Genomic DNA, 13,694 nt, shown 5'->3' on the forward strand with positions numbered 1-13,694 from the left:
AGGGTTGATCTGTTTTTCAATGAGAGATTGCTGTCTAGTATGATGCAGAGGTTGAAGGGGTGGCTGGTCGGTGTGGGTGAGGGTCCTAGTTTTGGGAATGCCAACAGGCGTTGCTCCATGGGGAGGTGTTGCGCCCGAAGATCAGCTCTTCTGTCTCATCTGTTTTGAATTTTAGCCAGTTGTTTCTTGTCCAGTCGGTGATGCTCTTCATGCACCTGCAGAAGTTGGTTAATGTGTCAGAGGGTCTTCTGATAGCGAGAGGATGACCTGGATAGCATCATCATAGGATAAGATGTTTAGTCCATGCGATGTGACAACTTTAGCCAGGGAAGTCATGTAGGTGTTTGACAGTGTAAAGCTGAGGGCCAAACTTTGAGGGATGCTGCAGATGGTGTTTTTTGATTCAAAGTTGAAGGGAGGAAGGCGGATTCTCTGGTTTCTTTCTGTGAGGAAGGAGGTGATCCACTTAAGGACGTCTCCTTGGATTCTAGTATTGTGAGGCCTTTGGATCAGGGTGTGGTGTGATACTGTGCTGAATGCTTTGGTGAGGTCAAGGAGGATCAGGGCTGCCATTTTCCCTTGGTCAGGGAGGAATCTGATGTTGACTATGATTTTAATAAGGGCAGTGTTGGTGCTGTGGTTGGCGCGGAATCCAGATTGGGAAGTGTCCAGAAGATTGTTGTTCTTTAGATGCTCTGTGAGTTCGTGGTTGATATCCTCCTCCTAGTTTTTCGGGGGAAAAGGCAGCAGAGAGATGGGGCAGTAGTTCTTGAGTTTGTTGGGGTCGGCAGATAGTTTCTTGAGTAGGGGTGACTTCTGTGTGTTTCATTTCTTTGGGGACGGCAACTGTGGTGATGAATGTGTTAAATATGGCGGTGAGCTTGCTGCTGATCATCTTACTTCTGAGTTTGGAAGATGTGGTGGGGGTAGGGGTCCATGGTTCCTCCTGAGTGGACGGAGCTCAAAACGTCTGTGGTGTCTTGCTTAGTGAGCTGGTCACAGGTGGTGAGCAGGTGGTCGTAGTGTTCCTCATTCATGGCAGCAAGATGGTTGAGGATGTCGGTGGCTTGGTGGTTGAAGTTTCTGTAGATGGTGGAGATCTTTTGGTGGAAGTAGTCTTCCAGGGTTTCACAGAGTTCCTGTGAAGAGGTGATGACATTTTTGGTGGCTGAGGGGCTGGAGAACTGTGCAACGATGTTGAAGCGAGCTTTGCTGGTGGATGGCGCCTGCTTCAATGCAACCGGACAAGACACTACTTTTCATCTTTTTCTGGAGTTGGTGGTATTAGTTGTGGGCTGTCTTGAATTTGCTTTCATTTGGCTCCATTTGGTTGATCTTTACAGGGGAATGCTCAAGCACCACTGAGGTGCCTTTTTATTCTAAGACATGCAAAAGTTCCTGCTACTTTTTAGATGGTCAGAGATTACACAGATTTTTATGAAAGGTGCTACCCTTCCAACTAAATTCATTTTACATCTCAAATCCTGGTTCTTGTTTTAAAAAAAAAACTATTGTTGAATAGATTCAGGATTGGATGGTAGATGAATCTATCATTATCCTTGTCAAGGTGGGTTTCTTCTAGAGAATGCTATTGAAGTAAGACTGTATCATGAAAAATGTTGTGTTCAAAAGATTGGGTATTTCCAGTCTTATGTGACTGCTAGAGAAAGTTTGATGGCATCATCAAAATGTTTAAGAACAAAGAGATGGCTTGGTGCACAGCAATGAGTTTACTGAAAAGTTCTACTGAGTTTTTTGAAGTTGGTGAAAGATTGGGTGCTCCACCAGGTAGCGTAACCGTCCGAGTACGCTCAATGAATGATGCTTGGTTTGCGCAAAAACATTGATAGTGCGTCCCTGCGGTAGGGCACACCTTTGGGTTTGTCACAAAAGGACAGACTCCATTGTACTTTGATTATTTATTGTTATTATAAGTTCAACAAATTCATTTGTATTCCGTTTTCATTGGGCGAATATTTCATTTCATATCCCTATTTAGTGGATAACAGTGCACATTTGTAGTGAAAAACAAAAACGCTCCGATGCATTTCGGGCATTGGCCCTTTCTCAGGGAGCTCTGTTGGTGAAAATAACATCATTGGTATACGCTCTAATGTATAATATTCATCACACAAGATCAAAGAATCGAAAGTAACGTGCAAAACGTATAAACTATGTCGATGTTTTTTAAATGAGTTCATGCTTAACGTGTTTGGTGATGGTCAATGAAAGGGCATAGTGGCATTGCAACGTGTCAGATAACTAAGAAACTGAAAATTCATGAAAACATAGAGCAAAAAACATAACGGGTGTTTCCTAATCGCAGCACTGTTGGGGCATTCAAAGGTTTGCGCTGTTGAGGAAAAACGGCGGAGGTTAAAAAAAAAAAATATTGCGTTGAGCCTTGGTAGGTCAACAAAGTGACTCGATTTGGTCTCACGCCTTAACTTACTTGGGCTTTGAAGCTCAACAAGTTTCAAGGATCTCCGTTCGTGACTGACTCAAATTGAGACGCTGAAGTGAGCTGAACGTGGGTGTGTTACGGCGTTCAGTCGGGCATTTAAACCTGACAGGGGCCCGGAAAGGTTCGTTGTGTCGGGAAATAGAAAGCGGACTAGTGAAATTAGTAAAAGATGGCGGCCCTCTTACCATAGGTTAAGTCATGGATGATAGGAACGTGCAGGGGATGCACTGTCTACAAGGGAAAGATGAAAGGGGGTGGAAACAAAAACGTCTGTAAAAATGTTGTGTCACTGAGTGCAAAAAGCATGGAGAACACATACTGATGCAAACCAAAACTGGAACAACAAAAATTGATGCAAACAAACCACACAATTTGTAATGCGTTTCAGTATCATATAGATTTTTACAGATAACAACTAAGTTCAATACGGTCATTAAGACCGAATGGTTTCAAAGATTGTAACCGATAAATCCAGGCTGTCTCTCGTTGTAGTAGAGATTTGTTGTTGTCTCTACCTTCACTCTTCACAACCAACTCCAATACCATGAATTTTAACTGAGCGATGTTGTGTCTTTGTTCATGGAAGTGCATGGCTATGCTGGATCGTTCGTTTTTTGTCTGTATGTTAGATTTGTGCTCTTTGAGTCTTATCTTTATTTTTCTCTCAGTTTTCCCTATATAGATCTTCCCACATGGGCACTTTAATAGGTAAATGAGTTTCATGGAGTCACAAGTAGCGTTGACGTTCACTTTGATGCTGTGTCCCCTCATGGGGTGGCTTATGCTGCTCCCTCGTTATTTTTGCTTCTTTGATCTTGTGTGATGAATAATATACATTAGAGCGTATACCAATGATGTTATTTTCACCAACAGAGCTCCTTGAGAAAGGGCCAATGCCCGAAATGCATCGGAGCGTTTTAGTTTTTCACTACAAATGTGCACTGTTATCAACTAAATAAGGATATGAAATTAAATATTCGCCCAAGTACTCAGTGGCTTTTATATGAACAAATAGCCCGTACGTTGCGTGGCCTTAGACCTAAATTAAAGCCCAAAATAGATATTGCGGTACTGGAGGTATTGGATAGAGGCTGCAGAAAGATTAAAACATTATATAATCTACTAATAAATGAGATTCAAGATGACATGGAGAAAACAGAGAGCGGTTGGGCCACGAAACTGATTAACCCCGATATAGATATTGATCTATCTATAGAATTGAATAAAAAGCTCTTTCGGTCTTCAAATTTAAGGGCTCAGCATTTTAAGACATTATTTAAGCTGTATCATACCCCGTCAAAATTATTTGAGTGGGGTGTTAGACAGGACGACTGCTGCCCTAGATGTGGCTCACACCAAGCAGATATGACTCACATGTTCGTCTCTTGTGAGAGATTAGGTCCTCTTAAAGAGGAGATTTCCAAATTCTGGGAGGGGCTGCTAGGTCATAAGATCGATCTATCCCCGACATTGGTATTGATTGGTACTGACACAAAATTGGGCCTTGAAAAAGATGAGGAAGCCCTTGTCTTCCTGTCAGTAGCGGTTATGCGAATTCTGATCACGGCAAATTGGAAGGATGAAAACGCCCCCTCCTTTCAGATGTGGTTATCAAGACTTCTTTGCATCCATAATATCGAGTCCTATCTGTATGAGTTCAAAGGAGTTAAAAAACGAGAGATGGGAAGACGTATATGGGCGCCCATACTGAATTGGCGGGAAGATAGAAATCTTACATGAATAGTACTTGATCAAAGCTTCTCCTTTTATCACTGTATCTCTATGTAATTGTCTTAACTGTTATTAATATTCTAGCCACGTATTCTAAATTATTATTATGAATGGAATGTATATCTATTTTGAATAACCCATGTATTTATGTAGTCTTATGTACATATCTGATTCTAATGCTCTATTTTGTGCTTTTTAAAGTATTAAGATGTATATTGCAATGAACCTTTAATGAAAAAAAAAAAAAGTTATCAACTAAATAAGGATATGAAATGAAATATTCGCCCAATGAAAACTCAATACAAATGAATTTGTTGAACGTATAATAACAATAAATAATCAAAGTACAACGGAGTCTGTCCTTTTGTGACGAACCCAAAGGTGTGCCCAACCGCAGGGACGCACTAACAACGTTTGTGGGCAAACCAAGCATCATCAAAATGTTGCCATTTCTGGATGCTGCCTGAGAGCATTAAAGCCCAGTTGAGTCTAACTGAAGGCTCCACGTTCATAATTAGGCCCTGGTCCATTTTGAGCCATCAAGAAAAACAAATAGGCTGTTCTATCATATCTTGTGAGATTTTTCAAAAACACCCTCTTGAACCCTTTAGATCAAAAATATAGAAATGCTTTGGGCCCTACTTTTTAGGGATAAACATAGGTCAACCATATCAAGGTGTCATTTGTCGTGATTGCAGATGGCACTGTTCTATCAGTCCAAGAAAAATCTAGTGGTGCAGCAGATGTTTTTATTCTAGACCCAAACACATTTTTGTGTAACAATAATTAGGTTTTGTCACACTAATCTGATCCTGAATTACCCTCAGTGGTATTGGTCCTCCAATGGACCTTGTTGGTCATAGTGAGGGGAAGAAGCAAGGTGACAAATGTATTGATAGCCAGCTCACAAATTAATGAGCACATTTAAATACACAACCGTCAGGACCATACCAAAAAAATAAAGGATTACGACTGGAAGGTCAAACCCACTAAAAAAGTTCAGTCTAACGAGAATCATACAGACCAGCAATTCTATGATGGCTACACAGAACATAAGTAGTAGAACCTGATGCTCAGAACATAATCTAATATTATCTCTATAATGCCTTATAAAACCTTTGTAAGCACAGTTTCTAGGGCAAGAACATTTGAGACACAATTAATAAAGGACTTAGATAAATTTGAAGTATTTAGTTATTGTATTAAAGATTAGGCGTGGGCGGAATTTGCGTAATCGCGTTATGCTAATCTCCGTGAAACAGTAAAAAATCTCGGCGAACACGCAGAAATTCCACGAACACGCGGAATTGCTTGTTCGCGATGCTTTTTTACTTTTCTCAATCGCTGTTTAAGTGCTCGGGGGAAATGTCTTGCGAACACGCATTTGAGAACGCGAACATGCAAAAAAGTTCGCGAAGTCACGGAATGCAGAATTTTGGGCAGTTTTGCGTTCTCTGCGGAACGCAAAATTACCCAAATACCTCACATTCCGCGAGCAGAACGGAATTTACCGCTCTGGTCTAGTAGAGAACATCCTTGCTTGAAATTTGTTCTGAATCACTGAGTCTCTTTCTCAATACTCAGTACTGAACAGTAAAATATAAAATTCTAAATGTTAATTGAACACAAATCAATGAACAAATGTCAGCTATTGCACTTTTCTTAGTCTTTGTTTCATTTTCAGTTAGCTTGGTTTGGAATCCTTAAAAAGTCTGTTAAAACTACTCTTTCTGCCTTTTCTCTCTCAGGAACAACAATTTCAGCACATGAGACAGCTCACAGAGGAAGAGAACACGAGCATTCAGGCAAGGAGCTTATAGGGTATCCAGGTTTGAGGTCTTTGGGCAAAAATGGAGATTTTCAAACAAGCATGGGAAGAGAGAACCACTCTTTCCAAAAGAACGGTGTCAACGATTTCACTAGGGAGAGTTGGGGAGAAGGGGTCAGACAATCAGTAGGAAAAAAGTGCCTCAGGGATTGAATATGGCCTTAATTGGGTCTTGAAACAACAGGGATGTGCCAATGCAAGGTGATTATTACAACAGTTTTTCCCTGACTCATGCCAATCTTAGGATTGCTTTTCTATGCCTGTTCATGAAAGGCTGAAATATGGAAAATATCTTTGTAAATCAGTCCCTAAGTGAAAATACTATATATAAGCTCTAAAGTTTCCTTAAGAAATTACACATCAATGAGCAATTTCTAACACAACTGTTTTGTTGCATATTTTTCTGTCCTGTGTATAAAGTTAATAAAAATAGAAGAAAGACGTTCAATTTTCAGCTTCATGGATGCTACTAAATCAACTTCCTGGTGTCACTCCACTTGCAATCATTATCCTATGCATTTGTGCCTTTTGTACCCTTCTTCTTGCGACAACATGAGAACGCCATGTTTATAACATCAGGTATTTTGGTGTAAAGCGAAATTGATACTAACTTACATCAGGTATCACTAGTGGCTGTTGATGTGCTCCTAATGATGCTGACACATACTATGTTTTCTCTGCACTAAATAGATAAACAACAATATGCCCTTAGACCTAAAGAGCGGACAGATTGTGGCCATGGCGGTATCTCAGAAAAGGAGTGCCTCTCCAAAGGCTGCTGCTTTGACTCAAGCATCCCCAATGTGATCTGGTGCTACTACTCCAAGGCTCACGGTAATAACTTAATGTCAGGTCATATGACCACTGCTTCTTAGACTTTTGTTACAACACGTTAACAAATGCAGATATTGTGACGGTACCCAAGAGAATCACCAATGCCAAATGACACTGTCTGTAGCATTCTACGGGCCCCATATTGAAAATGAGCACCATTATAACATGAGGTTCAAGAGCCAGTGACATCAGTTCCTGTCTGTTTGCGCCCTCATTGACACAGGATTTAAAGCTGACGGTGTTCGCCTGTCCTTTATGTTTGTCATGGTATTCTACGTTGTTCAGGATGTATTCTTCAAGATTTTCAGGTTCTACACCTTGTGAATCATGCCCTAAATAAATGTCTAACCTGGGCTACCTGAGAGATTGCATGCATTTTTTTTTGGAGATCACATACATCACTCTCCCTTTCACAAAAAGTTCATGATATCAAAGGAACACTCATTGTTGTCTTCAAAACTGATTCATGAGTTTTGTTTTTCTCCACCTGGCCTCTCAGCTCAGCAAGCTGATTTCCAGGGTGATATGTTAGCAATATTCGCCACCGAATTCTCTGCTACACCTAGAAGCCAAATGCAAAATAATAAGTCTCCCACCAGTAGAATATTGTGTAGTGCCTTGACACCCCTATAATCTGACAGATATTAAATGACTCAGGCCAAATGGAGGGGGTCTTAAAAGGTCAAGGCCCCATTTTGACCCAAGGACTCAAATACTTTTTTCAGAGCTGTCATGGTTGTGGGTGACATTCTTTCCAGCTTTTCCTATTCATCAAAAACGTGTACCCCAACAGTGTAGCCATTCACAAAGGCAATCTAAGCACTGACTCTTATAGTTCCAGTGTTTAAAATGACTGAATAATTTCTGCGGCTAGACTTGCCTTGAAGACTTCAAGCATGATATGTTTGTTAGCCAGATATACTCACACATTAGGGGGAAATCATAGTCTTTATTACCATGAATCTTCCTAAACCATACAAGAAAAGATTCAAGGAGTTGGATACTCACTTGAAAAGAGTGAACACCATTATACTTGGGTTCGCAGCAGAGGGTTACAAATTCAACTTTAAAAAGTCTCGAATTGCCCATCTGACAGTACTATTCTTAGGGTACGAATTATCAAGTGAAGGGAAAAGCCTAGCGAACAACTTCTTAGAGAAGTGCGCTGTACTCCAAGCTCCAAAAACGCTGAAGAATTTACAATCCATTCTAGGTTTTCTGAATTTCGGAAGAACTTACATCCTAAATTACGCAGAGAGGGTTAAACCTCTTCACGAACTAATTAAACCTGATTTTAAACAAATCAATTGGACTCAAAAACACACAGAAATTTTGAGATCACTGCAAACAGACATGTTAGCTAAAACAAAATTAGATACACGTGACAATACACGCTATCTTGTAATCCGAGTCATCCCAGGAGGATGCGGATTCACGTACCTGACATCTAATGAGGGAGAAAAGGTACCAATTTCAATTAAATCTCACTTGTACACACAAGCAGAAAAAACATTCAGTCTCAAAGAAAGAACTGTGAAAGCAGTGCAAATCGCATTAGCAAATGAAAGAGAACTAGCACACGGCAAAAGGATTAATATCCTCACAGCGGAATCCGCCTTCGAGGCGCTATTCAGCCCAATAAACCTGCCTACTGTGTCACTGGATCCGAAGTGGATACAGTGTGTAGATTCTCTAGGAGCGGAAGATGTGAAATACTATTTCGCCCCGCAATTTGAAGAACTGAATGATTTAGAATATGAAGAAGAATATCCTCTGCCAATCGAACTTCTGCCTCTCCCACAATACGCCTGTATAATCTATACAGATAGATTTGTACAACATTTCAACGTAGAGAGGAAATCCTACGATGCAGCCTGTGCGATTGTTAAAGGTCGTTGGCTGTGCGGTAAATTCAGACCGAAAGTAACAAAAACTGAATCTGTAAGAAACTGTTCGGTTCAGAGAACTGAAATCAGATGTTTAAAGATGGCGCTCAAAAATACAGAACGTGAATTCCTGGCACTTATCGTGTGCGATTCTCATTTTTGCGTCAACTCTTACAATAATAAACTGCAGAGGTGGATTGAAAACGACTACAAAGATGACACAGGTGCCACAATAAAGCATAAATTGCTCTGGAAACAGGTAGCTCTTTTACACAAAGAACTACAAAAGACTCACCAAAAGACTCACGTGATTCACGCACAGAGTCTTCAACGTGATGGCGTTCACGTTGCAGGGAATTCATTGGCTAATACAGCCACAGCGGAAGCAACTAAACTGGCTTCCGTAGCCACAAAAAAGCGTACAGATAAATACATAGACGGGGAAACCATGCTGGCAGTAAAAACGACCGTAAAAGGTGACTGTGCAGCACTACCGGTGAACTATCCACTCAATTATGCATACGTAATCGATGCAAACTCCGTTCCTTTTGCTCGAATCCCTGTAGTGGAGGACAGAGTAATTCCAAACACGAACCAGAGAATATTTTTAATAGCAGACGCACACATGGGTTTGGGTCCTAGGCACAGAGAGATCAAGGAATCACTGACTGAATTACAATCAGTATACTGGTGGCCGGGAATGAGTGTAGAACACCAAATATATGCAAACAACTGTGAAAACTGCAATAGGGATCGCAGTAGTGAACCATGTTACCGACTACCGATCAGAAACAGCGTAATGCTGCCTACACCCCATCCTGCATCCTATTAAACAGTTAAGGCTAAACACACTTAAAAAATGTGGCCTCCAGCGCTCGGCTGACGCTAGAACGGTTATAAAAGATTTGCGAGTCTTTATCGGCACATACGCAATTACCACGTTCCATTCTGACCAGGGTCCTGCTTTCAGCTCTCGAGCTTATAAGGAGGCCATGGCCAGCATGGGAATTGGGTTGCGGTATTCTTGTCCGTCGCACCCCGAAGGGAATAGTGTGGTAGAAAGAAAAAACCGTGACATAAAGCAATCTATAACAGCGAAGGTATTAGGTTCAGGCGCTGTGTGGGTCAAACATTTAATAAGTGTCCAGACTAGTCTTAATAACTTGCCAAGAAATTCTCTAAAAGGTTTCAGCCCATACGAACTATTGTAAGGAATTAGAATGAACATTCAGGACCTCGATAGTCAGATGTCAGTGGTACAAGAAAAAACAACAGACTTTGACATCAAAGATCGTTTGGCTGTTTTACAGGAACTGAATGAAACAAGAAAATCCTTAAGCAACATAAAGTTAAAGCAACAGCCAGATACCACTGACGAGGCACCACAAGCAACAGCCCCAGCAAGGCCTGTCTGGATTCCAAACATTGGGGATCTAGTCAGAGAAAAAATTGCGGTGAAGAAGGAATTTGGGCCTTCTTACAGAAAAGCAGTACCTGTCTTGGCAGTCACCGGAACAAGATCAGTAGTACTACCGCCCCTTGCTGGTAAAAAGGAGAACAGAGTTGTGTCTATCGACCTGGTAAAACCACAACCATGTGGCCTATAATCAACAGTAGGCCCAGTGGACTCCCAAGAAACAACAGAATACCCAAACTTGCAACAATCCAAGAGGTTCAAACTGAAAGACTCATCACATTGGATCAGCCTGCAGTGCACAGAGAAGGACTATGCAATAATGCCATGGAACTCGTGCCTCTTGAGACACAGATTGAAACGGTTCGTCAAGAAACACCAGTCTACAATAATGTGGCATCAGAAAATGCTACCGAGAGACAGATTGAAAGAACAATCCCAACAATTGACAGAACTGCCTCTGGTTATTTCATCAACTTCGACAACTTCTCTGTAGATCAAAACGACACCGAAGTGATGCCAGAAACAAAAAAAGTATTCTAAAGAAAATACAGCAGGACTCCTTCAACAAATCAAAGAATTATATCTGGATTCACCGTTGATTGAGCATTGGATAATTTCAGGGGTATTCATACTCCTACTATGCCTAATTTTAGTTTTCATTTTAGGAAAGTTTATTACAATTGAATGGACACAGCAAGTCAGAACATCAACCTAGTCCAGAAACCACACAGATCATCCCACGTGAAGAAAAGAGAACTGTCAACAGTAAATGTCACAGCAATTCCAATACCTGGTGGGGTAGTATGGGAGAAAACTGACTATGAGATCTATGGTCCGGTCGAAATCCTGAAGTATCCTCATCAACGGAAGGTTTCCTTAAGTGACTTTGTAAAACCTAGTACATTCTCTGATGATTGGGACTTTAACAGTATTAATGACATGATGTCTGATTTAGTAATGTCAACTAGATTCGCAGATCATGATTATTTACAAGGTTCATCTAGTTATGAGCAATTATTCTGCTACACACATTATGGCGATCATTACTTGCATAAATCTGCACAGCCTAGAAATGTTTTTAAGTATAATCAATGGGAACATTGTGCTACACCACCTAAGCATTTTTTGAGAAATTCAAATACTTCTCAGGGTTTAACACCAGTGATGCAGAAACGTTTTATCACAAACTGTTAGATAAAACAGGAATGAAAACAATGCTGACAAATTCTAAATTGATATATTCAGAAGCAATTTATGAAAAAATGATGACATTTGGTTTTGATTATTGGAAAAATAACATTGAAACGAAAACGATTTGGGGTACAAAAGATTGGCAGGTACAAGGCCTTGAAGCACTATTCAGAACCTGCATGATACCAGAACAAATTATGTTTTTAAATGACACAATACGCCAAACATCCTGTCTTGGCCTAGCTAAGATCAAAGACCTTAACAAACCATCTATTCCAAAGCCAATACCTGAAAATACAACTACAGATATTGAGTTAGACGTTTCACAAATTATACATTTTAACAGAACACATCCTGATTGGAAAAAGTGGTTAATCTGGCCTATTGACACAAACAGCTGTCAAGATAGATTCATGAACAAAACACAGGGGTTAAAAATGACCAGACAAGACCCTAGATACTCCCAGAGACAACATCCAGGGATAGTAACAACATACAGTGTAGGGAAACTCTGCCTTGAATGGCTAACATCATCCACACTGGCTGAAATTAAGCAACACTTGTCTTTACTAAAAGATGGTGCTGATTTGCGCGATTTCATTCTTGGACCACGCAAACAGCGTCAAAAGCGTTTCATAGCGACCAGTATCTATGCTGCTTACAACGAGGCTTGGAAAGTCACACAAATTGAAACAGCTGAAAAAATACGAGAAAATGATCGTATTCATTTGGAAAAATCACTTTCTGTAGTGGACAATGGGTTAATGACTCTGTCTTCCAGAATATATTCGTTGGAAAATATTGTATCCTCTGCCTTTGATGTGATAGACAGAGACTTGCTAATGTTACAACATGGCCAGCCACAATTACGTTCTATTATACAATTAGGCTGGACGCTGCAAAATCTTCGTTCAGGCTATGTGCCTTGGCGTTTAATCAACACAACGTCATTATTTTCCATTTTTAACCTTACTGATAAACAGATCAGTTTGGCACAGAAAGGAGCATACTATACTATCCTGAGCATCGAAAAACTTGAGAGATTACCATTGACAATGTCAGAGAGTCCTGTCATTGAATGGATAATACACGGAATTATCACTATTCCGATAACAACTTTCCGATTTAAAAAGTGCCTTGAATACATACCTACTGGCCAGTATGAACGATTGGGTAAAGGATATGTAAAATCCGAATGGAAATTACCATACACACATTCATGCTATAGTGACAGCGACAAAAATGTATTTCTTAGTGGTGAAAATTGTAAACATTCACTAAGCGGTATACTTTTGTGCCAGGGTATTAATTTACACGGAGCATGTGATGGAAATTCTAACAACCTTTCATCCCACCAGCTTGTCACACCTGCAACTCAGATGAGCCCTTCTTTATGCAACTTGCAAACAGGAGTTACATTCTTAGAAAGGATCACAGATGTTGTGGCCTTGTGCCAGGGAAAAGTTATCTAGTAAGAGTAACATCCATGGTCCAATGCTGTATGCTGGCATTGTTCCCTAGCGGGCCTGTAGACACAGAGACTCCCATCTGGCCTCGTCTGAATCTCTATTCTATACGAATTGATACTTTAAGCAAAATGAAGTCTGTGCTTTTGCAGACAACAGTGCCTATAACGTCATCAAAAGAGACGTATGATCTTCTAGTTGCAAGGACAGCTACTGAAGTTCATGAACTTTTATCAACAAATTGCCCCGTGCATTTCGTAGAAATGCTTAGCCAACTCCTTAACATGTCTAGTGCCACAGGCATCCCAGGCATATTTAAGACGATTTTTACGGGACTACTAACACCCTTTCAAGCAATTTTGGGAATCGTTCCTAATTTTGTACACTCTGTTTTTGGCGGCATACCCTTATTTTTGGGACTTGTAGCAGGGATTTTATTTTTGACCGTCCTGCTTCGTTATGGCAAGCCGAAACTCAGACATAGCTCCCATGGGAATGGAAGAGACAATCCTAGCAATGCGCTACCAGGACAGGATAACTAACGTCCTTGGATTGGCCAGGCTGAGAGATCTAAACATGACCTGGTTCCTTTCATTCAGACCTATATGGCAGAACTGTATCTTACTGGTACTTCGATGTATGCTATGCGGAGATGAGTGCGTGTTGGACATCTGTCTTTCACTTCCATCAGCAGTACCAATGGACGTCGATACTTTGCTCAGTCCGATAACGCCTCACGCATTGTGTTGTCCCCAGCGGCTACCAATCCTAATGACGGCATTCGTTGAGACTCCTGTGCTACGACTAGGTGGTAACAGTGGAGCGAGTGACAAAAGCAACATCAACCAGGTACGACCTTCTGTGAGCATTGCTGATC

The 13,694-nt window shown here is 40.7% G+C and overlaps 1 protein-coding gene across 1 annotated transcript in view; it reads left to right on the plus strand.

Moving 5' to 3' along the window:
* Positions 1 to 13,694, plus strand: part of LOC147698870 (uncharacterized) — a 352,061-nt gene that overhangs the window by 293,018 nt on the left and 45,349 nt on the right. Inside the window, exons 30-31 of the mRNA XM_086935488.1 lie at positions 5,944 to 6,000; positions 6,714 to 6,857. Of these exons, the coding sequence (XP_086791614.1) occupies positions 5,944 to 6,000; positions 6,714 to 6,857 (201 nt within the window). The remainder of the gene's footprint in view (positions 1 to 5,943; positions 6,001 to 6,713; positions 6,858 to 13,694) is intronic.

Source organism: Lissotriton vulgaris, chromosome 8, assembly GCF_964263255.1.
Source record: "Lissotriton vulgaris chromosome 8, aLisVul1.2, whole genome shotgun sequence".
Taxonomy (NCBI): Eukaryota; Metazoa; Chordata; class Amphibia; order Caudata; family Salamandridae; genus Lissotriton; species Lissotriton vulgaris.